Consider the following 27,948-nt stretch of genomic DNA (forward strand, 5'->3'; position numbering starts at 1 on the left):
CGTTTCCAATTAAACGCTGCGTTTGCCTTGCAGCATTGCGTTGCGTTGCAGAGACAGTTGCGGTGCGTTCGTGGGATTTGTCGAATGTATGCGTCAAACTGTATGCGTAGACGGCTTGACAGAAATGGTAACAGAAGGTGAATGTTGAACTTTTGTTGCACACCTATCCAGATGATGCTGCGTAGGCTAGTGGAAGGCTGTGGCTATTGTAATATATTTTCGATTTCACGACATATGCACACTGCATCGTAACAGCAAGCACGCCACAACTGTAATACAACAGTCAGCTACTCTAGTAGTGTATGTACAGCCTTCTTTTCCCCACTAAAACTAAATGTGCAAGGTTGATTCATAGTCTTTGAGGTGACCAAGAAGACATGAGTGTATCCTTACAGGGTGAGAAGACACAAGTAGCCACCGGTCACCGACTGCTGTGAGCGTGCATTTCTTATTTCATTATTCAGAGATAGTTAAATTTTAATTTACGGATACTTTTTTTGTAGGTCTATAGATTGCAAAAGTAATTTTTGTATACAAGCATCAAAGGAACATCTCGGAAGGAGTTGTTTCACCCGAACTGCTTTCACTTCCGGACAAAATATTGCCCAATGCGCATGCGCTTTCCCCAACATGGCAGCTCAGGTAGAACTGTCATGTTTAGATACATTTCCAACGCACTTAAATCCTTTACACGTGCTTGTTATCAAGTCACAATTTAGATATGCGTTTCCAAGTTGCAATGAGCCTACTTCGACCCTTTTATTCACCTCACGGAAGCTTCAGACACTCGGGAAAACTGCCGTTTTGCTCTGCGCGCACTCAACAGAGGAGACGTCAGGTTGGGGATCGGATGGAAACGACACAACTTTAAAATTGTACACAAGTAAGATCTTTCTCAAACACTATGGTCTCCAGGATGATATAAGGGGAGTTGTACGCTCACTATCACCGTTTTCCCTTCGAAAAGTTGTTATAGGGGCACGAACAAGACAGAGTTTCAAGTGGGCAAACTCGGATAAGTTTTCCAATGGACTTCTCGTACTGGCTTCGTGCCAAGGTCAACCACTATTGGCACGACAAGGGGACTCGCTATCACTTCCCTATCACCCTTTACTTGGAGATGATATATCTCAAGTGCAACACTCTCTGTTTGACTTAGTTGTGTTGGAGTGTACACCTATAACGCAGGGGATGATAACAATCAACACAACAGTGGTGGTCACCGACTGCCGAGACATTGCGCAACATGGTGCACTGGAGACCTCGAATGCTTTGGCTACTAGAAATTTGACCTCGCTATTTGTCTCTGATTTTGCACACTACGCGAATAGTCTTGGCGGGGGAAGCTCTTTACTTGACAACAGGCAAGTATTGGACTCGAGTTTATCCGCTTTTTTGCAAGCACTGGAGTGTAGGCTGGATGTCAGAATCGTGGATATTCGTCGCTTGTACGGTCAAGGGAGAATTGTACTAGTGGAGAAGGGCGATGCTAAAATCGATTTAGACAGTACTGTTTTCGTAAGCAAACAGTTGCTGCTCAAACTCGGGTTATTCAACCGTGAGTGGGTAGTGGTGTCTAGGTTTAACTGCTCATCAGAAATGACAAAGACGTCCTACAGAGGCGAGTCCCTGCCAAGTCCCGGGCAAGCCGATGATAACGCACCTGGCAAAGAGCCATCTAAGGGCACTGAAATGGTCAACCTCGGCTCGGTTGTTGTGGCAGATTTCAGCAAGTGTGCAGAGTTGGACCTTCAAGACAACGTTGGCTTCATATCGCCGACTCATTGGTTCAACTTGTCGAACGGAGAGCCAGTGCCAGTCAGTAGCAGGGCTGTGAAAATAAAGGTGAGTAAATATTTGTACATATTTGTACATTTGAGTTGAACTTTAAGTGTTGTGCGACGTCCTCCATGTCCATTTGCATGCAGGTTGTCATTGCAACTTTCTTCTTAGTTTATATTCAAATCAATTTGAATAGGTTAAAGGGAACATTTAATATGAAAGGGATGTGCATGCCCATATACGCCAATTCTCAAATCCTGGAACATCCAAGCAACTGACAATTTCACAGATTTGTCTAAATATAATAACGAACATAATGCTGAATTCTTTGCTGCATTTCTTTGAATTATCTCAGAGATGGAACCGGGTCATTTCTCAGTCAGGTCTTCAGCTTTCTGAGAGCCTCTCTCGATCAGCATCACCGCTGTTAGCCAAAGAACTCCACATTGATGCTGTCATCTCCCCAGAATACAGTTCTCATGGTCCCTTTGACAGTATCCTCTGTGAGCACTTTACCATACCAAGGTTAGTGAAATAGTCTGCCCTTTTATCTGTACTAATTCTAAAAAAATTGGTGACCAAACGGAAGTGAATGGGCGGAAATTGGGGAGGGACTACCTGAATTTGGCCTATAAGAAACTCACATTTTCTGTTTGTTGCAAAATATTTTTCTATTGTGTGCACTAATGAATGCGTCTCTGGCCTTGGTTTGTGCTTCATTCTGTTGCTGGTTTGTTGCGTCTTCCCTGTAGGATTTGTTTTGCACGCACCGTGCTGTATTTGGCCTTTTATCTTTTACCTTTGTTCCTTCTCTCCCAGACTTGTGCAGCTGGGCGGTGTTTTGGGCATCCCATCTGAAGGGCATCCTGAAGTCTTGGAGAGCAACTCTGAGGGAATCACAAGGTCCACACGTCAAGCAGACTAATGCTTACACTTATTTATCCATTTACCCTCAGGAACAACCGATGGAGGTTGACCACAATGACTTAACAAATGTTTCTCCTATACTACAGTGTGTGTCAGATAAAATGGCGTGCCACCATATCTTACTGCTTTAAAAGTCAAATCAACATGAGCACATGATTGGGTATTCAATGACACTTTTCTTACTTCGAACCCTGAACTTTCGTTAGGTGGCCGGTTGTGTATTTCAAAGTGAAAAAGGTTTGTGGCTCTACAGAGGAGGAAGACCAAGGTCCTTACCTTGCAGACACTGTCCACACATCTCTATACATGGTACGTTTCAACTTTTTACATAAAATGTCACATCAATAGCCAGATTCAGACAGTTTTAAGACTGCATGCATAAAGTGAACATTCAATACTACTTATGTCTTGCTCTTTTGAGTGGTGAAGTATGTATTTCAATAGGCCTACGCTTGGAACTAGGCTAGTGCTAGTAAAATGTTGAGATACCCCTACCTGAGGTTTAACAAAACACGACCATGTTTTCACATATCTTTAAGTTAAATTCTCCCATATATGAAATGGGATGTGCATGTAAAAATGTACAAATACATTATTGTGAAAATACATTACTGCAAAAGTGTTTAAATTTGATAGATATTGTGACACCCCTTAACTCAAAAGTGCAGAATAATGCCCGGCTGGAGGGGCGTGGGTCACGTAAGCTCATGCAACCCAATATTGCAAGCTCTGATATTGCTAAAATCGTAAATACAAGTAGTCAGCTGTCTGCCCTACATACACAAACAAACAGCATTAGGATGTCTTAATTCATCTTTGAAATATAGAGCTGTAAACAGACAGATACAATAGTTGGAAATATCAACTATGAATAGTTATAAATGTAAACTTTTTGGTAGCTATTCAATAGACAACTTTCCAAGTTAAATTTGTTCTCATTCAGTGCTGTATGGTCCTGCCTGACAAAAATCCAGACAGTTACATGTTTTTTGATGTTCTGGCTATTGTAATTTTATTTATTTATTTATTTCGGCCCTTGAGCAAGGCAGTTAACCCCCAACAACAACTGCTCCCCGGGTGCCGATGACATGCATATTGATTAAGGCATCCCCTCGCACCTCTCTGATTCAGACGGGTTGGGTTAAATACCGAAGACACATTTCGGTTGAATGCATTCAGTTGTGCAATTGACTAGGTATACCCCTTTCTCCTTCACTACATATACACACTGTAGTGTAACTGCAAGCACGCAACAACTGTAATACAACAGTCAGCTACTCTAGTAGTGTGCAAGGTTGATTCATAGTCTTTGAGGTGACCAAGACATGAGTGTATCTTTACAGAGTGAGAAGACAAAGTAGCCAGTGGTGGTTGTAGTTCTGGGGCCTAACCTGTAGCCAGTGGTGGTTGTAGTTCTGGGGCCTAACCTGTAGCCAGTGGTGGTTGTAGTTCTGGGGCCTAACCTGTAGCCAGTGGTGGTTGTAGTTCTGGGGCCTAACCTGTAGCCAGTGGTGGTTGTAGTTCTGGGGCCTAACCTGTAGCCAGTGGTGGTTGTAGTTCTGGGGCCTGACCTGTAGCCAGTGGTGGTTGTAGTTCTGGGGCCTGACCTGTAGCCAGTGGTGGTTGTAGTTCTGGGGCCTGACCTGTAGCCAGTGGTGGTTGTAGTTCTGGGGCCTGACCTGTAGCCAGTGGTGGTTGTAGTTCTGGGGCCTGACCTGTAGCCAGTGGTGGTTGTAGTTCTGGGGCCTGACCTGTAGCCAGTGGTGGTTGTAGTTCTGGGGCCTGATCAGCTTGCACAGCTAACTGGTCATTGTTGTCAAGTTGCAGCGACAAGAGCAGTCTCCTTCCTGTATGACTGGTGGGGTATTGGGGCTGTGGGGTGATCAGTTTCTATTTCTACAGTTCGGTGTTGTCAGTCAGCAGATGCAGCTTCCATACCAAAGAAACCCATTGACTAAGTGGAATGTTGTCCCAGCCTGAATGATGCTTGGGATACTGGTTGGTTGTAAGGAGAGTCTGTGAAACGGCTGTCACAAACATACTATTTTTTATATATTGAATGTGGTAAAAAGTCCTGCAGGTCATGCCCTACATATTTCTTTATATTCCTTTAGAAGTCAGTTAGAATGATCATTTGTCCGATATTAACTGTGGGAGGTTGGCATTGATAACAGACTGGGGTATGCCCAGCAGGAGATGTGGAGTGTGAAAGAACCTGTGAGGGTGACCTCAGGTTACTTAGAGGTTAGCTAGTGTAACTAGGTCATAGACTGTGATTAAGAAGCATTGGTTTTGAGGGACAGCACAGTTCCACACACATACATTTGAAGATGATCCCTGGGATTTGATGGACAGTAAAATGGGTTGCAGAGGAGCATGAAAGCTAAATCTTCACATGTGAGTCCAGTTCAGATTGGTAGCAAAATGGGTGCATATGAGGGCAATGCACACCAGCATTTTCCAGATGGTAATTTGGCTGTGAATGGCCTGATGTGCGGCAGTACAGTTCCATGGTGTCTCTAGTAGTGCCTGAGGGAAGGACTGATGCTGGAGTGGGCTTATCAAGGACTGTTCTGGGAGATTCAAGATGATATTGACATTGGAGAGGTTCAATTGCAATGACATGTGAAGGCCCACGAAGTTGATGGCATTTCTTGTCATTGAGTGTCAGGTTGTGTTGGTTCATTGTAGTGAACACCAGCCTTATGCGCTTGTCATGTGTGGTTGCATTCTCTTCATACACCATAGCTGTCACTAAGTCAATATATACAGCAACTCCAGGGCAGACTGCCAGGATGGTGGGCATGTTTGTCTGGAAGAAGCAATGTGCCAGTTCAACCTGAACAGGATAAAAGCCACCGTTTCAAAATGATGAGGTTTCTCCAGTTTACTTTTTGCAACTGACACACACCTTCCATGCATATTACTTGTCCTTTTAGGGCGGCTCCACCAATAGCCTGGCTCCCTGTTCCCTTGTTGGCGAGGAGCCTTCCCTCTGGACTAGCTTGTCTCCCCCTGGGCTCTCCAGCACCGTGGACCAATTCTCCACTATCATCCAGCCCCACATGAATGAAAGGTCAGTGTTAACTCAGCAGGATGACATAATTTTACACAACTGGGCTGTATTCATTAGGGCAAAAGGTTTTGTGATTTAAAACGCTTTGCAACAGAAACTAGAGTTTCTTATCGGACATCTTATTGGAAGTTCAGGTAGTCCTTCCCCGTTTTCTATTTGGTGTCTAGTAAATGCGGTCCTGGGCATCTTCCCGAAAACAGACACGGACATAAATGCAATTCAAATCATCCCGGTTACCATTATTGGCTTGTATATGTCAGCTGATACCGCAGACCCAGGGCAACACGGTAAACAATATGTAAAGTGTAAGTGAACAAGATTAAAGTCATAGACAATATAACAGGATACTTACTGTATGTAGAATAACTGTTATCCCCACTCCTTTGTATCACTATGCTGACTTTTTTTGTATCAACTTATTTTTGAAGCTCTGCTGCTCTGATGAGCGGCTGCACCATCCTCCTCCTGGGACAGAGTGGCAGTGGAAAATTCAGCTCTGTCAGAGCTGCATGCCGTAGACTCCATCTGCACTTAGTGAAGGTACCCTTCAGAATCACACAACTAGCTTATTACAAGATTGAATTAAAATACTAATGTACATGTATTAGTTTTTATGATGTCACTCGCTCTATAGCCATTAGAATTGAGGTAGTAATATGATTCATTTCATGTGAAAAACTCAGTCCATAAGCAGATCAAATCTAAGGGTATCCTCACACTTAGTTAAGGGACTTAACTTTAGTCTTAAGTTGCTTATGTCAAATGTTTGGAAATGTTCAAAAGTTTCCTCTCTCTGCCCCTGTGCAGGTGGACTGCGTGACCCTCTGCGCCGACACAGCCGCCTCCTGTGAGGCGAAGATGAAGTCTGTCTTCCAGCGAGCTGAGGCCCACCGGCCGTGCATCCTGCTGCTCAGGAACCTGCAGTTGCTGGGCCAGCCCAGGGATGGCGCCGAGGAGGATGCCAGGGTCATAGCCGCCCTGTGCCAGTTCATTGCCCACGCCCCTGCCAGGTAGCCCATCCATCTTAACATCTTAACCAAGGCTAGAATTCAGTCGATCCCGGTCATAGCTATGTTTATGCAGTGCCTTTGTTACTACTACTGTAAGCTTCTGCCTGTGCGCGTGCATGCACACACACACAGATGGCGCTGACGGAGATGGCAGCATCGCGACTAACTCTTTAGTTTTTTTACATTATTATATCAGGAAATGTTTTTTTGTCATTACATACAGCCGGGAAGAACTATTGGATATTAGAGTGGCGGTAACTCCCCAGAACTACCAGCATTACGACCAGGAATCCGACTTCCCTAGAGCAGATCCTTTGTTCACTCTCCCCAGAGCAATTGAACTTATTCCAGAGGCCGACCCAAAACATTGGCGGCTGAGGAGAGGCACTCGAGGCGGCCTGCTGGTTCGATTTAGGAGGCGCGCACACCACCCACCACTTCTGAGTATATTACTCGCTAATGTTCAGTCGTTGGATAACAAAGTTAATGCGCTTAGAGCAAGGATTTCTTTCCAGAGAGACATCGTGGCCTATAACATATTTTGTTTCACGGAGACATGGCTCTCTTGGGATACTCTGTCGGAGTCTGTGAAGCCAGCAGAATTCTCAGTACATCGTGCAGACAGGAATAAATATCTCTCCAGGAAACAGAAGGGCGGAGGGGTGTGTTTCATGATTAACGATTCATGATGTAATTCTAGGAACTCAAGTCATTTTGTTCACCCAACCTAGAATACCTCACAACCATATTATGGCGACCATATTATCTCCTAAGAGAATTCTCCTCTGTCATCGCCACGGCCGTTTACATCCCACCTCAAGCCAAAACCTTGACGGCCCTCAAAGAACTTCACTGGAATTTATGCAAACTGGAAACCACATATCCTGAGGCTACAGTCATTGTAGCTGGGGATTTTAACAAAGCAAATCTGACTAGGCTGCGGAAGTTCTATCAACATATTGACTGTTCTACTCGCGCTACTAAGACTCTCGACCATTGCTATTCAAACTTCCGGAATGCTTAAAAGGCCCTCCCCCGCCCTCCTTTCGGCAAATCTGAGCAAGACTCCATCTTGCTCCTCCCGTCCTATAGGCAGGAACTCAAACAGGAAGTGCCCGTGCTTCATACTATTCAATGCTGGTCTGACCAATCGGAATCCACATTTCAGGATTGTTTTGATCATGTGGACTGGGATATATTCCAGGTAGCTTGCGAAAATAACCTAGACGCATACACAAATATGGTGACTAAGTTCATAAGGAAGTGTATAGGCGATGTAGTACCCACTGTGACTAAGACCTACCCTAACCAGAAACTGTGGATAGAATGGTAGCATTTGCTCGAGACTTAAAGTGCGAACCACCGCATTTAACCAGGGCAAGGTGACTGGCAGAATATAAACAGTGTAGTTATTAAATCCAAATAAGCATTTCGCTACACCCGCAATAACATTAGCTAATCACCCATAACATTTTATTCGACACACTACTTATTCTGATAACTGGAAGCATCTACATGGTGATAATAGTATTTGTTTTTTGTTGTCAGATAAATGGGACCTACTGCGTAAATAACGCAATGTGAATTCAGTTGAATTGAGCCACCGGACCTTATTGCAACAACAAGAAACAAAACGTTACTTTTAGTATCATTGAATGAAGGCAAAGAAGGAACGGCTACGTCTATAACCTCCGTCACTCTCTCCCCCTCTCTTTCCCCCTCCCCCTTAGCGTGGTCGTGGTGGCGGCTGTAAGTAAACCCCGGGAGCTGTCGTCTGACGTGATGGCAGCCTTCATCCACCAGGTGTCGATAGAGAGCCCCAGTGAGGAGCAGCGCCGGGCCATGCTGGCCAGCCTCAGCGAGTGCATGCCCCTGGGAAGGGACGTCAACCTGGCCAGGCTGGCCAAGCACACTGCGGTGAGATCCATAGCATGGTTTTATCCATTATATTCATACTTCATAGACACCAGCTCAATTCGGATTCTCCCCAATATTTCTGTTTACTTGTTCACATCCCCCTTCAAGGATTTAAAAGGCACCAGATTGGTTTACAGACCAATTGAGAATCTATGGAAGTGAGTTTGGTTTTGTGGAAGACACATTCGGAAGGACCATGACTTTTGATGATCCTTCTAACACCTCCCCCTCTATCCTCTTTTTATATATTTCTCTATACCCCCCTCTCTCGACTCACAGGGCTTTCTATTGGGGGACCTCAGTGCACTGCTGACTCAGGCTGGTAAATCCGCCCACGCAAGGATACTCCAATCCTGGTGAGTCGTCCACCTGCAATTGCTCTCCTCTTCCCCACTGAATATCCGCTGAACTCTAGCAACTATGCACAATGTGTTGTTCTTGTTATGTTGTATATTGTGTCCTATTCCTTGTGATTCTCTGTTGGCTGCATATTACTACTTTAAAAAAGGAATTATTTCAAAAGGACATCATACCACTACAGAATGACTGAGGCAGGCATTTGTGTTCAGTTTCCCAGAGGGGGCCAGTGTGCAGGAGGAAGAGGACCTCTGTGCCTGTGGGGTAACCGTCCTGGCCCAGGACTTCACCAATGCCTTGGAGACCCTCCAAGACGCCCACTCTCAGGCCATCGGAGCCCCGAAGGTACACCCCGAAAATGGGGCGCACGACTATTTCTCAAATTATCTAAATAATCGTCCCCTTCCTTGCCTCCTCTCCTACATTGCATTGGCCTGAAAGAAGTGACCAGGTGAAAGCCAGTCTAATGATGACCTTCCACCATATTGTTTTCCAGTCAGATAAAGGAGAGATAAGGAGACAATATTTTTTCTTTCGATTTTTTTTGTTTAGCAGTTTAGATGAAACTCATGTCTCTGTTACGATTCTCTACCCTTCCCTTCACTCGTTCATTCCCCCTCATGCATTTAAAAATCATTTGATTTGTTACAAGAATTGCTCGAGGGAGTTTACCACATATTCTTCATACCAGTCCATTCCTTTTAAATCCATGAGTGGAAGTGTACGAGTGCACACTTCACGAGATGGGTAGAGAATTAGACTGTAGCCCATGTTTCACTGGCTCAGAGGAGACTACTGACACTGATCAACTGTGTATGGTGGAGAAGTGTAACGTGTGTGTGTGGTCAGATCCCCAGTGTGCGCTGGCAGGACGTTGGCGGCCTGCAGCAGGTGAAGCGGGAGATCCTGGACACGGTGCAGCTGCCCTTGGAGAGGCCCGAGCTGCTGTCCCTGGGCCTGCGCCGCGCCGGCCTGCTCCTCTACGGGCCTCCCGGCACGGGCAAGACCCTGCTGGCCAAGGCTGTGGCTACAGAGTGCTCCATGACCTTCCTCAGGTAGGAGACAACCAGAGGAGACTGGATGACTGGGTCAAGTTCAGTAGGGCACACTGTAGTGAAACAGTTGCAACGGAAAAAAAGTGTTTCTTATTGGACAGTTTCAGATAGCACCTCCCTGTTTTCACGCCACATTGTCTCCCAGCTGTACATGGTGTCAGAGGGAAAAAGGGATGAGAAAGCTGGAGAAATGTCACGGAATGTTGCAGATACATTTCTTATAAGTGACAGAGAAGTGTCTGTTCTACATAATAGATTTCTAGCCGATTGTTCTGTAATGTTGCACCCCCCTGAGCCCGGACAACGGGTAATGAGCATGGTGAATAAGCGAATCATTCATATTTGTTCCACACTTTCAGCTGAATGATTGTGCTTGAATCCTGATGGCTTTGTCTTCCTCTTCGTTTAGTGTCAAAGGCCCGGAACTCATCAACATGTACGTGGGTCAAAGCGAGGAGAACGTGAGAGAGGGTGAGTGTAGTAGTGGAGTTAGATGGCTGTTTGTTCAACTCCCCTGGGCTCGGCGCATGGCTTGCCATTAAGGTTTCGTCAAAGTGACCGTTCTGCGTTGCACGCGCTTATCAGCTCTAAATCGGGCCCTAGTCAAATACATGCAATCAACTATAAGTGCAGTTTACACCTCTCTGTAAAACCCCGATGAAGATCTATTGACTGACACATCCCTGTGAGATCGAACAAATTGTTTGCAGAGGATCCAAGCTCACTACTACTTTTGTACTGCCTTATGCTTGTTTTTCTTCATGCTCCTGTTGCATTGTCTGAAAGCCTAATGAAGGCAAGAGGTCAAGTCTAAATATACGCATTTATACTACCGTTCAAAAGTTTGGGGTCACTTAGAAATGTCCTTATTTTTGAAAGAAAAACACTTTTTTTTGTCCATTAAAACAACATAACATTTATTGGAAATACAGTGTAGACATTGTTAATGTTGTAAATGACTATTGTAGCTGGAAACTGTTTAGAAAAGGCCCATTTATCAGCAACCATCACTCTTGTGTTCCAATGGCACGATGTGTTAGCTAATCCAAGTTTATCATTTTAAAAGGCTAATTGATCATTAGAAAACCCTTTTGCAATTATGTTAGCACAGCTGAAAACTGTTGTCCTGTACATATGATTTCCAATAAAATGGTTCTTCCTCTCTCTCGTTCAGTTTTCTCCAAAGCTCGAGCGGCGGCCCCTTGTATCATCTTCTTTGACGAGCTGGACTCTCTAGCGCCCAACAGAGGGCGCAGTGGAGACTCTGGTGGAGTCATGGACAGGTGGGTGGGATTGATTTTTGGACAATACACCACTGAAAATTATCATTATGATTTTTTTTTTAAAGCATTTCGACAAAGCGGTTAGATCACGTCATAGAATATTATGCAACAAACACAGGTTATTATGGAGCTCCAGAGTCGCCCTACATTTTCCGTAGGTGAAACTGGACCTTTTTACATTCCATTTTTTCTCAATGAGGCCAAAAGTCTGTGGATATTGAATAATCTTTCTACTGAAACACTGTCATTTTGTGGAGCGTTAAAATATCATGAAGGTGTTTTGCGTGTTCAGAAGATCAGTGACTGTCTTTTCTTGTAAAACCCTGCTTCACTCTATTTATATAGGATCAGTTTACCCTCCCCAAATTCTGACCTTAATCGTTGGGGGGAAACAACCGAAAACTGATCATAGCTCAGTGCCTAAGGACAACTTCATCCTCTTCCTTGTTTGAACCTGATCTCTGTTAACTGTAGGGTGGTCTCTCAGCTCCTGGCTGAGCTTGACGGACTTCACTCCTCTGGGGACGTGTTTGTGATTGGAGCCACCAACCGGCCAGACCTGCTCGATCAATCATTGCTCAGACCTGGCAGGTGAGATTCAAATGATTTGTCTAGTCAATCAGTGTGCGTCTCCTCACAAAGCCAATGTTTATGCAGTATACGCCTACAGGCATGTACCTTCTGAAAAAGTCATCTTTTTAGATGTTGGACGGGTCTGTACTTTATTGTTCTAAAAGCCTTTTTTTTGTCTTTTCCATTGTTTTTGACCTTATGGTTTCCTCTGCTGCTTTTTCAGGTTTGACAAATTGGTGTATGTTGGGATCAATGAAGACAAAGAGTCTCAGCTGCAAGTTCTGAAGGCCATAGTCAGAAAGTATGTGTGTCCTGCCTGATTATCATTTATTGTCAAACCTGAACAGCAAAAAGCTGGTAAAAAGTATTGGTGTTTTTTTGTTCAATAGTTATCCTCGCAGAATCAAGGTTAAAGTGCAGAAGTGTGTTTCAAACAGGGTATTTGTGCTGTATGTGAATTGCTATGCGTGTCTGTGTATTTCTGTCCTCTCAGGTTCAAGGTGGACCCCAGCGTCAGTCTCCAGGATATAGTGGAACGCTGCCCTCCTCAGCTCACAGGGGCGGACATATATGCTCTCTGCTCTGACGCCATGATGTCTGCCATTAAGAGGAAGATTGCACGTGTCACCGACGGTACGTTTGGCCCTCACAAATGGAGACATGTACATTTTCCTTATAAAGTTCAGTTAAAAATCCTCCTTCAGGTGTACATTTATTTATTTTTTGCTTAAATTCAGGAATTTGAAAGCCTGAAACAGAAGCATGGAAAACTGTGATGTATGATTGCCTCGACTGTTCACATGAGTGGGCTAAACAAACAGTCAAATCATTTGAAAATACAACAGTTCCACTTTTAATATTTAAATGTAAATAGAATGGTGAATCTTCAATGGTATCTTGTCCATTTATTAAAAAACATAGTTTTGGCATTTTTAAAATCAAATCCATGTGGACCATCTATCCAAATAATGTGCCTATAAAATCCATAGTCTCATTGCTATAAACCCATTTTGTTTCTTGTGTTTGTCCTATCCCTACAACCTTCTCGTATCATGTACTGTAGAAACAAATCATAATATGAATGCATCTTATTTTGGCAACACATGGACCGACACATTACGAGATCATTCAGAGTCATGTTCAGAAGTTTTTACTACAGTGCAAAATGTGTGGCAATTGTTTCTCTCTGAATTTTTCATTCCACAAAAACTTAAACCATTATAAATGATGTACTGGAAAATATATAAAATACCATTCTTTATACCATCCTTTCTAAATACCAATGTCATATCTACTGTTAATGGCATTTTAAGAGGTGACCTTCTCAGTTCCTATAGCAACCTCAAGCGTTAGTAACAAGTGCAATAGGGACTTATTTATCTGTTTCACACTCTCCTTTCTCTCCACAACCCCCTTCTACTCTGCTATATTCTCTACCCCCTTTTTATCGTTTCCACTGCACCCTCCATTTCTCTCTCACCCTCTTTCACTCTCAGGTCTGGACACCGAGGATACTCCTCTCATACTCTCTGCCGAAGACTTTAACCAAGCATTGGATTGCCTCAAACCGTCCGTCTCTGAACAAGAGCTGCTCAAATATAAACTCATTCAGCAGAAACTCACTGCAAAATAACCAACTCACTGCCGCCCAGTTATGGAGCTAAGCTATTCTCTTCTGCATGCACTACGTTACCCCAAATCCTCTACCACAAGCGTGTGGCTCTGCAAAAAAACTGTGGTTGTGAAATTCTCTTCCTTTTCTCTGCACTAATGAGTGAATGAGCAGTGTCATTTAGGCCAAGGGACCAAACTAGTACACAACCTAATTAATGCAAAATATTGTATGTGGACCACATTTGTACAGTTTGCAATTTGCAAAATCAATCTGAACAGTCAACGTAAGGTTTGTGCTGTATATTTGTAACCACTAGTTTCTGAATTGATCTTAACTGAACTTGGCAGTGTTAATGGCAGCAACAAATGCATATGAACGTTGTTCAATGAAAACGAGTATATCCATGTCCCAACTTTACTCCTAGGAGGGCCATCACTTTCCTATATTCTCAGTGACACTAATGCTGCTGTTCTGTTTAGTTTCTCTATTCTCACTGGAGTTACTAGCCATATGTTGTCCAATTTAATTCCATTAATTGCAAAGTTGACTCTCAAATTTGAGTCTTGCATTTCAACAGGATGTTCCAAATCCGAGTGGTTTATTATTCCAATGCTTCCCCAACACGAACTATTTGGAATGCTGGTTTCTTTTACAAGCCATCCTTTCAGAGACTTGTTTGAGCAACAAAAGACCCAGCCAAGCCATCAACAGTTCAAATAAAAACAATGAATATAATGAGTTGATGGAAAACCAGCATACTCAAGTTCTCCGAGACCAAGTTTTGGGTAACACTGGTTGATGCCGAGTTTCCCCTTCCACCCTGTAGATAATTTGCATAAAATAAATTCAGTAATACAAAATTCACTATTATGAAACATTTTAAAAACATGAATCACTTAAGTACAGTTTAGAACAAATACACATTGAAACAAAGCTACCGCATTAATCCATGAGTGTATATCCGGTCACACTTTGTATTAAGTTGGCAGTTTATTGTTTTAAGAAATAATTTGTTACTGCATGAGTATATATGAGTAACAAAGCTGATGTTCCTCTGAGTGACGCATTGTTGGAGGAATTTCAATGTGTATGGTTCAAACAAGTTGAGCTTGAACTAGAGTTTAGTAATTATCTACCTTAATTTTGACTATTCCAATTTTGAAGATTGAAGATTGTATAACGGAAGTGAATGTATTTACATGTGAAATGGGACAACTTAGTATAAAGTGTAACCATGGAAAATGAGTAATTTATCATATTCAAAGATTGCTATCAATGTGAAAAACGATACTTATATTTTTGTATTGTGAGACATTGTGCTTCCCATCTCATGGTTGCAAAAATGACAATAGGATTACAAAAGTAAGACAAACAAATCTATAAATTGTTAATTGTGTTAACTATAACTTTCAAATGGTGCAAACTTTATTTGCTAGCGAGGTTAAGTGTTTGTAATTTATGATCTGTTTTAAAGAAAAGTGTATTAATTGGGTTGGTAAAATAAACTTTACCAAAATATGAACTTGCTTTACTTGAAACCTTGCCAATACACTGCAGTGTCATGTGATATTTTAAGTGCTTTGTTATTTCATGATACCTGATTTGTGAAAGCTTGCCATTCACCTAAATACAATAGGCAATATTAGATCATGTAGTAAAAAAATGTACAAAATGTTAATTGCCAAACAGATTTTCTGTCTGTAAAATAGGCTTTATGATTTGAGTGTAAAAGTGTTGCCTATAATTGTTACCTATTTGTAAAGGAATACAAGCATTTCACCACACCTGCAATCACATCTGCAAAGTATGTGACCAATACAATTTGATGAGATTTTTGAATATTTACCTCAAATGTTTAACCCCTTCTCGCTCTGTTTTTCCCCTTTCAAGTCACTTAGATGGTTTATGTAAAATAAGGAAAAATGATGGGTCAGATTGTTAATGGCGACTCTTTCATTGGCCCAGAGTTGCATTAATCGTGTGTACCTACTGTGGTTTAGATATTTGCACCTGCTAGCCATGGAGAGGCACTATTTTCTTATTCACCCACTCAAACACAATGTTGCTTATGTGAAACAACAAATCATTCTCTGACTGGAAAAGATATAGCCTAAGAACACAGCGATAGTCAGTTCTGTTAAACTAAATGTATGCCACTGGATGTAAATAATGTACAAGTCACACTCATTGTACTATAATGAACCATAACAAATTTGGATTTGAAGAGATATACAAATGGGTGTGTAGGAGAAGATCTCGATTTAATCAGGGGGTCTAGATCTCTGTTGCAGATCCCTTGTTTTCACAAAAGACGGTAAACCTCTCTGTTTGCTTTGGCTTTTAGTTCGTTGCTTCGACAAAGATTCGAAACGTAGTTCTTCCATGTCTTCGTCTTTCATATCCAACTCCGGTGGGGAGATCCTCTTTGCCAAGACCTCAAGTGAAATGCGGCATTCGATTGCAGGTTCTATAAGACAAAGAACATGTGTTTTTCAATTTGATCATCATTTGTATTTTGACAAATGAACTGATTATTTACTATAACAGGCCTGTATAGTTCAATATTCATTTAGATATGGCAGCGATAATATATCAAGATAATGGGAAAAAACAAAGGACACACTTTGGTTATACTTAGGCAATTGTAAAGTATACAATTTGATCCAGGTTGAAATATGCTAACTGCTTCCACTGGGAAATGATGATTACAGAGGCAAGACGCCCACTAGGAAACGGGCCAGATCATTAGCATGCCACTAGCATCGGAGTTTATGCTGCTGGTGGGAATTTAATTCTTAAGAGGTTGATTGGTCCTGTATGTTAGATCTTATTTCCAACCAGAAGTCGGACAATGTAGGTTGAGGGGGTGCTGACCTTTTTGAAGCTTTCAAATTGATTTACTTAACTACTGCACCCCATCTTCACTATGCAAGTGCATGTAGTGTTATCCTATCCTAGAGACTATGGCTGTATTCAGAATTAGTATGTTTAGCTGCAGTGTACGAACTATGTATGTTTAAATATGTTTGACAGACCAGGATGTCATACAACATTTGCCCCAAAATTGAATAACAGCAAGGAATGTCTGATTTTATGTAAGAATTGCAGCTCTCAAAATTAGATATATTTTCTACCACTGAGGTCGCACAGATGTGTGCCCTCTGCTGCTAGAGTCTCTGGTACTGCACTCATCAAGAGTACAAGATTAATATGGGGATCTATGGAGTTTCTCCAATAGAAGTAAGAGCTTACAAAGTTAAGTAAAAATGTTTATGGCAACCGGGGCTCAAATGTAGATATGTTTAGATTTAGCCATGAATCAGTCTATTCCCATTGTATGTTGTAAAACTTGCCACTGGTGGGACACATCAAACGAGTGGAAAACTGAATGGAGTAAAACCATTTTTTTTTCATGTTATGGCTAAATCAAAGTGGCTATTTATTGTATGAGATCCCTGTACACTATCACAGGAGTGTTTATTTCTATCCCAGAAGGCATTACTATAGGAAGGAGTTGTGGCTAACACCAAAGATATGCCCCTATTTGTCTCAGATCTGATTGACATATTTAGCAGCCAACACTTATCCTTAATGATAGTATTCTTTGAAATTTGAAATCAAACTGTCCTGAGAATGGGAAGCTAGCTGTAGCCCAAGCTAGCCTACTAGCAAGGTACTAACTCGAGATAACTCTACAGTAAAATGACAATATTCTTGTCAAGCGTTTGGGACCTCTAGTTGTTGGATTAACATTAGCATTTGCAATCCCGCCCAGAATACCTGCCCATATTCACTACCGGATGTAGTATGTTTAGTACAATGTTGCATGCTCATGTATTTAGCAAGTAGTTCCCCATTCTGAACATTGGTCATGTGGAGGGCCGTTTTGGCATATTAGTTAATTACAGTAAACTGTGGTCTGTCGTTGGGGTAAGATTGGAACCTCTGCTGGGTAGTCATTCTACTGGATTTTGAGGACAGGAAAGTGTGCTGTGCACAATTGCTCTTGAGTTCTTCCTCTTTTCTTGACTGGCTTTCGAAACCCGACAGGTAGGTATCATAGAACTCTAATTATTAAGCCGAATATTAACCATCAACTTTAGTGTACAGTTAATATTTTATCCAGTTACACTTTACATCAACAGGTATAACACATTATGCAAAACTTCTCAGAAGCATGTTTTAGCCTCCTTATGTCTTATAATCTAGTAATGATCCTGACTACGTTTTGTCACTTGAAGATTTGATTAGACATATTGCAAGCCTTATAATACGACATCTTAAAGGCTCCCTATATGCTGATAAGTTATAAAGAATTTTCACTGTCGGCTTTCAATAAAGTGTTACTGTTTATCCCTTTACAGTAGGCATTATTCATTTATGATTAGAATGTCACTCATTTCCTTAGACCAATAACTGTTCCTCAATCTTAACTGTTGGGTATCTCTTGTGATGGGTATAGCTATTTAAGAATCATCCGTTTTGAGGGGAGGGAGTTTATCCTTACATGCAACACTAGCCATATTTACCGCTTACGTGGCCTTTGCTACTTTTGTGCGCTTCATCCTTTTCCTCCGCATGAGGGTCACCTGAGGCCTTTTCAACCCCGCGATGAGCAACAGCAGTCTGGGCCGGGACTTGGTGAGCCAGCTTCTCAGTAGCGTCCCCTTGGGAAACCTGGGGGAATGGTAACAGCTTAATCCACTAGTTTATACAGCACCATTTATATAAGCACGGTGTACATTTATATGACCGCTAACTTGACTGTTACTGACTGACTATCTGCACAAGAGGTTGTCCATTGTTTTAGTAATTATATATGAAGGCGAGGAAAAATGATCTCATACAGTCATGCATGTAATTTCTCTTGGAAGCTTGTGTCTGTTACTGGTTCCACGTTTAACTTGAGGTCAATACATGGAACGAGATGGTCAATACTTTTAGGCTTGAGGCTTCTTTCTTTTAGGCAGTATTGACCTAGATAATTGCACAGATGAAATACGCAATCATTCATAAGTACAGACGTCAATAATAACTCGGCCCCAATTTGGCAATCAAATACGATATTTACTTAATCGTTCATCCTGAGTAAAGGCCCTACTGCCAGTTAATGGATTTGAAATGACCATTATTGGATCTCCTTTCACATAATCATATTGCTGTCCTGAAAACGTACTAATGTTGACCACTTTGTCAATTACCTGAAGCCCTTCAGGTGAGACTATACAGCAAGCAGCTAACTTGCAATTTTGATCAAGATCTGATCTCAAGCTAAATATAATGTTAGTGTGATTTAACTAATATATATATATATATACATGCATACACACACAAAGGTTGTAGTCATTAAAACTAGTTTTCAACCACTCCACAAATTTCTTGTTAACAAACTAGTTTCGTGAAGTCAGTTAGGACATCTAGTTTGTGCATGACACAAGTAATTTTTCCAACTATTGTTTACAGACAGATTATTTCACTTATAATTCACTATCACAATTCCAGTGGGTCAGAAGTTTGAATACACTAAGTTGACTGTGCCTTTAAACAGTTTGGAAAATTCCAGCAAATTATGTCATGGCCTTAGAAGCTTCTGATAGGCTAATTGACATAATTTGAGTCAATTGGAGGTGTACTTCTGGATGTATTTCAAGGCCTACCTTCAAACACAGTGCCTTTTTGCTTGACATCATGGGAAAATCAAGAAATTAGTCAAGAACCCCCAATAAAATTGTAGACCTCCACAAGTCTGGTTCATCCTTGGGAGCAATTTCCAAATGCCTGAAGGTACCACGTTCATCTGTACAAACAATAGTACGCAAGTATTAACACCATGGGACCACGCAGCCGTCTTACTGCTCAGGAAGGAGACTCGTTGTGTCTCCTAGAGATGAACGTACTTTGGTACGAAAAGTGCAAATCAATCCCAGAACAACAGCAAAGGACCTTGTGAGGATGCAGGAGGATGCAGGTACAAAAGTATCTATATCCGCAGTAAATCGAGTCCTATATCGACATAACCTGAAAGGCCGCTCAGCAAGGAAGAAGCCACTGCTCCAAAACCGCCATTAAAAAAGTCAGACCAAGGTTTGCAACTGTACATGGGAACAAAGATCGTACTTTTTGGAGAAATGTCCTCTGGTCTGATTAAACAAAAATAGAACTGTTTGGCCATAAGGACCATTGTTATGTTTGGAGGAAAAAGGGGGAGGCTTGCAAGCCAAAGAACACCATGCCAACCGCGAAGCACGGGGGTGGCAGCATCATGTTGTGGGGGTACTTTGCTGCAGGAGGGACTGGTGCACATCACAAAATAGATTGCATCATGAGGAGGAATATTATGTGGATATATTGAAACAACATCTCAAGACATCAGTCAGGAAATGAAAGCTTGGTCGCAAATGGGTGTTCCAATTGGACAATGACCCCAAGCATACTTCCAAAGTTGTGGCAAAATGGCTTAAGAACAACAAAGTCAAGGCATTGGAGTGGCCATCACAAAGCCCTGACATCAATCCTGTAGAATATTTGTGGGCAGAACTGAAAAAGCATGTGCGTTCAAGGAGGCCTACAAACCTGACTCAGTTACAGCAGCTCTGTCAGGAGGAATGGGCCAAAATTCACCCAACTTATTGTGGGAAGCTTGTGGAAGGCTACCCGAAACATTTGACCCAAGTTAAGCAATTTAAAGGAAATGCTACCAAATACAAATTGAGTGTATGTAAACTGCTGATCCACTGGGAATGTGATGAAAGAAATAAAATCTGAAATAAATCATTCTCTACTATTATTCTGAAATTTCACATTCTTAAAATAAAGTGGTGATCCTAACTGACCTAAGACAGGGAATTTTTACTAGGATGAAATGTCAGTAATTGTGAAACTGAGTTTAAATGTATTTGGCTAAGGTGTATGTAAACTTCCGACTTCAACTATGTATGTAATGTGTGTAATGTATGTATGTATGTATGTATTACCACAAGGTATTTGCTAGGCTGCAAAGTTTGGGTGTCCCTTGCCCAATTCTGTGTTGTACTTGTTTAGTTGCCCCCAATTAACTTGTTTTTGCATGTGAATATGCAAAGAACATGCTAAAAACAATGTGGCTGACAACTTGAACTTTCGATATTTTATGTGACCAACACTCTTGGGTTTACCGTAAAGTTATGGACTGCCAATGCGCACACATCAATCTCATCTCCTCTGATACCTATATCACCAGCCTTTTTTCCATATGAATTTTAGACGAATGCAATATTCTTGCCTTGCTTATCCTTAAAGCATGCACAGTTTAAACACCTGAATACTTGGAGGAAACAATGTGTTACTATGGTTGCTGACAAGGGCACACAGCCACACGCTACTGAAAGACCCGTACATACACATTCCGCATGTATCTTAAAAAATGTATGGCGGCAATTTCCACCCTAACCTATATGGCGTCAAACTACTGAATAAACTTCATCCACTTTGTCGCACACTCTGTTGCATGAGGATATCTCGAAAGACAACTAGGCCGGGACAATGGATTACACTAACAGAAATAGCTTTGAATCACACCTAATCAAATGGCATCTAAATTGCACTCACTTGTGGCAGGCTTCCATAAAGTAAACCTGAAAAAGAAACCAGAACAGTACCTCAACCAGTAACAGTCCTCACCGAAGCACCATAGCTACCTTCTTACACCGAGCTCGCATGCTTTGCTATTGCACAGCGGCAGACATGCGAGCAGTCTGCACCACGGGTGTGCCTTTTAGCCCTTACATATGTCTGACCCCTCGCAGCCCCACCGAGTTCTGACTGCTGAGCACGATGGAAAATATAAAACCTTCAATTGTTCGACTTCTGCTGGTCGTGCGCGGCTAAACTGGCCAGAGAGAAATCTAGCAATGTTTAGATGTGGTATGGCCTTGCTGAAGCCATTGTTGTTCCTCTGTGGGTTTGGTGTTAACTGTACCGAGGGCAACATTGTTTGTTCAGTGCATCCATCCCCGCTCCCTCTTCCCCCTCACCATTGCCACTTTTCATTAGCTTTATGGAAAGAGGTCAGGATAGATTTCCCATTTCTCTGTCCTCTCAAGTGGTACAATGTTAGGAGTGGAGTGTCTTCAATTCAAAATGAGTTGTTTAATTTTGTACCTTAATCAATGTTCTAAAGCTTTAGGAGCCTCTTCAGATATCATGTTTGATCGAAGCCTAGGTGTGAACCCTCTGAATTGTGCTTGACCTCTTGCTGACCTCTTCATGACATCTAGGTTAAAGTAAGTGTCTGGTCATTTTCAAGTAGTTGTCATAGTCCTTGCTCATAGTGTCGGAAATCCGAAACATTTCACCAAGTGCTAAAAATATTTTCCTCTTCCATTAATTTCTTCACTTAGAACATTCCTTGTTGATAAGGGATATTTCCACACCCTTGTATTTCCACATTATACATCCAGGTTGTCCTTTTCTGAGAGTGAGGAGATTGCTATTATGCAGTTTAAAATCCAGCTCCCAACCTGAGAGCTGAAATCTTGCCATTTTGTTACTGACCCTGATTCAGTTAAGCCAGATAACAGACATTATTCTTTCCTGTCTGTCCTGTAGCAACTAGCAAGAGGAGCTCACTCTTAGTGTCTGTGCAAATCTTAAAGCATTTGCCTAATCACCAACCAGGCATACACTGTCACTCTTAGCAAATGTTCTTCAATAGCATTACAAATGTTCCTCATTGGTAGCTAAAGATTCCAAACACTGATAAGAGTTAAAATATAGTTATAGCTCTAAAATATCCATTGAGAATAACTTTTCAAAGGAGAACATACCGTAGTAGTCTGTGTTTGGCATGAAAACTACCAAGATACCACAATGACTTTCTTACAAGTTATTAGCACTTGCCTTAAATACATCAGGAGTTGAGGTTCTTACTCCTGAGCAATAGTTAAGAGTTCAAGTATTATAAATGGAGGTGAGGAACTCCAATTGCTGCCATTAGTATATCCACACCCAAGCTACCCCTCTTTAAAGCCACACAGTCAACTTCAACTCTTCTTTCGGCACACGACTTACAGTACTCGCCTAAAGTTCCTACCTATGGAGGAATAACAAACGGAAAGCAGTCCTTACCAATTGACCCCACACATTTGTTAGGTTATGCCCCCCGCGTCCCTGCAAAGGCACATATATGATCCTGATCGTTTTTTTTTTTCTTTCACACTAGAAGGTTCAACCAGGATGCAAAAACAAATCGGCTAAATAATAGGAGGCCATGAAGTCCACAGGGGAGGCAGGGAGGGGGGTTTAAAAAGGAGGGTCCACTCAGCAATTCTCACTGCAAACCGCAACGGATGATCCTGGCCAGCCAGCCAATCAGGGGGTCGACTTGCCCCGTTGCCATGACATCCGGCACTTGACGAATATAAAAAACACAACCATTGGACAGTGTAGAAAGAGGTCAGCCAAACTGTCATTCCCCACAAGAAGTGGGCACATAGATGATCTAAGTAACTTAAGTTCACTTACATCCCAGTCTTTGCTTTTCTGGTGGAAGAATATCTGCCTATTAATTTCCATTACCTTTTTATTATGCTGTGATTTGCACATTCTTTTACCCGGGGGGAAATATTTGACTAAAATGTGCTCTACTGGCTCAAAAGCGACACAACTTAACCCAGCACATAACCCACCATGCTCAGAAATGTATCCTTTTCCAACCATACACTCACTATCAGCTATGAAACCTGTGGTTAGTACACCTTGTGCATTTTGTAATAGAAGCAGCTTTAATTGTAGTGGCTACATAGTGCTCTCTAGATGGAGCTGTGGCTTCAGCCATTACTTAATGAGATGCAGGAAATGTGTCCTCACCCCAGGCAGGAGTGGGAGGAGCAGGACTGTAATGGTATGCTTAGTTTCCAGTCTGCACAGCTCAGGATAGCCCCCCTGTTTGGGCACTGCAAAGATTGCTGAAGAAGAAAAAGGGGGAGGAGGAGGGTAGAAGGCCTGGCACTGCATTGCAGATCATCAAATGAGAGGGAGGGAGAGCTGGGATTTCCGGAGGGATGCTGTGTGATTCCCTGTTGTAAGTCTACAGAATATCAAATATGCCAGGCTAATGGCTCCTATTACTCACTGCAGTTTAGTGTGTTAGGGTATGAATTTCAATTGGTCTTAATATTACAATTAATGTAATTTTATAATGATTTGTAGTAATATTTTGGGTTCCCCTCAATTATCCAGAGTAATTACCCTGATTTCTAATGGAACCTTGACTGCTTGGTTGCTTGAGAACCATACATTCTGATCATTATACTCTTCACACCTGGTTAAGTATATTGTGAAGCCTTTATACAGTTCATTCGGGAAAGTATTCAGACCCCTTAACTTTCCACATTTTATGTTACAGCCTTATTCTAAAATGTCTAACTAAAAAAACGTATTTAAGTAAGTATTCAGATCCTTTGCTATGAGATTCAAAATTGAGCTCAGGTGCATTTTCTTTCCATTAATCATCTTTGGGATGTTTCGTCAACTTGATTGGAGTCCACCTGTGGTAAATTCAATTGATTGGACATGATTTGGAAAGGTACACACCTGTCTATATAAGGTCCCACAGTTGACAGTGCATAACAGAGCAAAAACCAAGCCATGAGTTCGAAGGAATTGTCCGTAGACAGGATTGTGTCGAGGCACAGATCTGGGGAAGAGTACCAAAAAATGTCTGCAGCATTGAAGGTCCCCAAAAACACAGTGGCCTCCATCATTCTTAAATGGAAGAAGTTTGGAACCACCAAGACTCTTCCTAGAGCTGGCTGCCTGGCCAGCCCGCTTGGGAGTTTTCCAAAAGGCACCTAAAGGACTCTCAGAAATGAGAAACAAGATGCTCTGGTCTGATGAAACCAAGCTTGAACTCTTTGGCCTGAATGCCAAGCGTCACGCCTGGAGGAAACCTGGCACCATCCCTATTGTGAAGAATGGTGGTGGTGGTGGCAGCATCATGCTGTGGGGATGTTTTTCAGCAGCAGGAACTGGGAGTCTTTTCAAGATGAACAGAGCAAAGTACTGTGAGATCCTCGATGAAACCCTGCTTCAGAGCGCTCAGACCTCAAACTGGGGCGGTGGTTCACCTTCCAACAGGACACCGACCCTAAGCACACAGCCAATACAATGTAGGAGGGGCTTCGGGACATGTCTCTAAATGTCCTTGAGGGGCCCAGCCCGGACTTGAACCCGATCAAACGTCTCTAGAGAGACCTGAAAATCGTTGTGCAGCGACACTCCCCATCCAACCTGACAGAGCTTGAGAGGATCTGCAGAGAAGAATGGGAGAAACTCCCCAAATATAGGTGTGCCAAGGTTGTAGAGTCATACCCAAGAACACTCAAGGCTGTAATCCCTGCCAAAGATGCTTCAACCTAGTACTGAGTAAAGGGTCTGAATACTTATGTTAATGTGATATTTCCAAAATCTCTAAACTGCTTTTGCTTTGCCATTATGGGGTATTGTGTGTAGATTGATTGAATACATTTAAAGAAAAATATACATTTTTAGCATAAGGCTGTAACGTAACAAAATGTGGGAAAGTCCAGGGGTCTGAATACTTTCTGAATGCACTGTGTAGTGTAGGTTTGTTACTTAGGCTCTGCTGTTGTAGTTGAATGTCTGAGATTAATCAAGTATCTGATGTAGAGTGCCCAAATACCAGAGTAACTCTACAGATCTAATCAGATTAGAGAGGCTATCAGAGAAAACAATGACCATGGTTCAAGGGGACTCAAAGCCCCACTTGCACCATACTGAGTGTGCTGTGGGATCTGGCGTTCCTGGTATTCATAGTTGGTTCAGTCCACATTAGCAGATTCACAAACCACAATCTTTGCTGTGTTGCTTTTCAACTAAAGGCTTGCACACATCGCACTGACTGTGGATCTAGCATTCAACTGCAAATGGTTCAGCGCGCTGTCTTAGGGACCACCCGCAGTAGACGTCAGACTGCCGATTCTACATACTCGGTTCGCAAATTACGTTCAGCGGTGCCAAGTACTCTCAGCCAGCAAACGCTATTGGTGTGTCTGAGCCCTAAGACATGTTTGAGTGGGTATTTAGAGTGGTTATAGCCTATAGTTACATATAGCTGTATACAGTATATTATAAATTGAGTGTACAAAACAGGAACACCTTCCAAATATTGAGTTGTACCCCCTTTTGCCCTCAATTCGTCAGGGCATGGACCTACAAGGTGTCAAGCGTTCCACAGGGATGCTGGCACATGTTGAATCCAATGCTTCCCACAGTTGTCAAGTTGGCTGGATGTCCTTTGGGTGGTGGATCATTCTTGATTCACACGGAAACTGTTGAGTGTGGTGCTATAGGCCAAATAAGAGCTTACAAGAGCTCATTTCAGTAGCAAACCCCCTTGATGCTCACAGTAACGAATGAGACTTGAAATGAATGATAATCTAGTGTTTACAAGGTTATCTAGGGAAGTTAATGTAAAGGGAAATCCTTTTCCACTTGTGGTTGAATGTATTTATAAGTCCGACCAAATTCAAAAATGAATCCAAAGTACAAAATAATTTAATATGAACATTATACACTTTTTTTTTTTACAAACAGTATGTGAATAGAATAACATGTACAGTGCCTTTAGAAAGTACTCATACACCTATACTTTTTCCACATTTTGTTAAAGTGAAATTAAAATGGATTTCATTGTCATTTTTTTGTCAACAATATACACAAAATGCGATAAGACAAAGACAAATTCTAACATTTGTGAATAAAGATGAAACCCATATCTTGATTTGATAAGTATTCAACCACTTGAGTCAATACATGTTGAGAGCTTCAAGTTCCTTGGTGTCCACATCACCAACTATCATGGTCCAAACACACCAAGACAGTCGTGAAGAGGACACAACAAGGCATATACTCCCTCAGGAGACTGAAAAGATTTGGCATGGGTCCTCAGACCCTCAAAAAGTTCTACAGCTGCACCATCAAGAGCATACTGACTGGTTGCATCACTGCCTGGTATGGCAACTGCTCGGCCTCTGACCACAAGGCACTACAGAAGGTAGTGCGTACGGCCCAGTACATCACTGGGGCCAAGCTTCCTACTATTCAGGACCTCTCTAGCAGGCGGTGTCAGAGGAAGGCCCTAAAAATTGTCACAGACTCCAGCCACACTAGTCATAGACTGTTCTCTCTGCTACCGCACAGCAAGCGGTACCAGAGCGCCAAGTCTAGGTCCAAATGGCTTCTTAACTGCTTCTACCCCCAAGCCATAAGACTCCTGAACAGACTATTTGCATTGCCCCCCCCCACCGTTACGCTGTTGCTACTCTGTTTATTATCTATACATAGTCACTACCTCTACCTACATGTACATATTACCTCGACTAACCTGTGCCCCCGCACATTGTCTCTGTACTGGTACACCCTGAATATAGCTTCACTACTGTTATTTTACTGCTGCTCTTTAATTATTTGTTATAAAAAATGTACTTATTTATTTTTTACATAACTGCATTGTTGGTTAAGGGCTTGTAATAAGCATTTCACTGTAAGGTCTACACCTGTTGTATTACACATACAATTTGATTTGATGTTCGAATCACAATTTTGGAAGCGATTACAGCAGTGAGTATATATGTCTCTCAGTGCTGTTCACACCTGGATTGTGCAATTTCCCATGTATTATTTTCAAAAATGTTCATGTTCTGTCAAATTGGTTGTTGATTATTGCTAGACAACCATGTTCAGGTCTTGCCATAGATTTTTCAAGCAAATTTAAGTCAAAACTGTAAATTGGCCACTCAGGAACATTCACTATCTTCTTGGTAAGCAACTCCACTGTAGATTTGGCCTTGTGGATTAGGTTATTGTCCTGCTGAAAGGTGAATTCATCTCCCCGTGTCTGCTGGAAAGCAGACTGAACCAGGTTTTCCTCTAGGATTTTGCCTGTGCTTAGCTCCTTCCATTTATTTCTTGTTCTGAAAAATTCCCCAGTCCTTAACGATTAGATGCATACCCATAACACGATGCAGCCACCACTATGTTTGAAAATATGTGCTACTCAGTAACACTTTGTATTCAGGACAAAATTTGCCACATTTTTTGCAGTATTACTTTTGCGATATTTACTTAACTGCATGTTTTGGATTTTTTTTCCTTCTTTGCAGGCTTTTCTCTTCACTCTGTAGTTATTCCACAGTAATAACCTAATTGACAATGTTGTTGATCCATCCTCAGTTGTTTTCTCCTATCACAGCTATTAAACTCGAACTGTTTTCAAGTCACCATTGGCCTCATGGTGAAATCCCTGAGTGGTTTCTTTCCTCTCCGGCAACTGAGTTAGGAAGGACGCCTGTAT

General features: G+C 42.0%; 1 protein-coding gene and 1 long non-coding RNA gene across 2 annotated transcripts; one reads left to right on the plus strand and one right to left on the minus strand.

The window, feature by feature from the left end:
- Positions 1–564: 564 nt before the first annotated feature.
- On the plus strand, positions 565–15,273 carry pex6 (peroxisomal biogenesis factor 6). Its single transcript, XM_020482197.2, has 17 exons — positions 565–1,845; positions 2,138–2,307; positions 2,602–2,685; positions 2,916–3,018; positions 5,649–5,785; positions 6,214–6,325; positions 6,593–6,795; positions 8,526–8,712; positions 8,992–9,068; positions 9,282–9,414; positions 9,919–10,124; positions 10,534–10,595; positions 11,299–11,407; positions 11,882–11,998; positions 12,204–12,281; positions 12,474–12,613; positions 13,477–15,273. The coding sequence occupies exons 1-17, from the start codon at positions 631–633 to the stop codon at positions 13,611–13,613; spliced, it is 3,270 nt and encodes a 1,089-aa protein (XP_020337786.1). The 5' UTR covers positions 565–630; the 3' UTR covers positions 13,614–15,273.
- LOC109890217 (uncharacterized) lies at positions 13,108–22,870 on the minus strand. The gene is made up of 3 exons (XR_002255383.2): positions 22,701–22,870; positions 18,125–18,272; positions 13,108–16,062 (listed from the first exon to the last, which is right to left on the minus strand). It is a non-coding gene; the product is annotated as an uncharacterized LOC109890217 (long non-coding RNA).
- Positions 22,871–27,948: the final 5,078 nt, after the last annotated feature.

This window comes from Oncorhynchus kisutch, linkage group LG1 (genome assembly GCF_002021735.2).
Source record: "Oncorhynchus kisutch isolate 150728-3 linkage group LG1, Okis_V2, whole genome shotgun sequence".
Taxonomy (NCBI): Eukaryota; Metazoa; Chordata; class Actinopteri; order Salmoniformes; family Salmonidae; genus Oncorhynchus; species Oncorhynchus kisutch.

Excerpts from the sequence above, each read along its gene's own strand:
- pex6 (XM_020482197.2), top strand. The coding sequence starts at position 631 with ATGGCAGCTCAGGTAGAACTGTCATGTTTAGATACATTTCCAACGCAC. Across the intron at positions 6,796-8,525 it reads ATTGCCCACGCCCCTGCCAG|CGTGGTCGTGGTGGCGGCTG; the intron begins GTAGCCCATCCA and ends CCTCCCCCTTAG. Across the intron at positions 12,282-12,473 it reads CTGAAGGCCATAGTCAGAAA|GTTCAAGGTGGACCCCAGCG; the intron begins GTATGTGTGTCC and ends CTGTCCTCTCAG.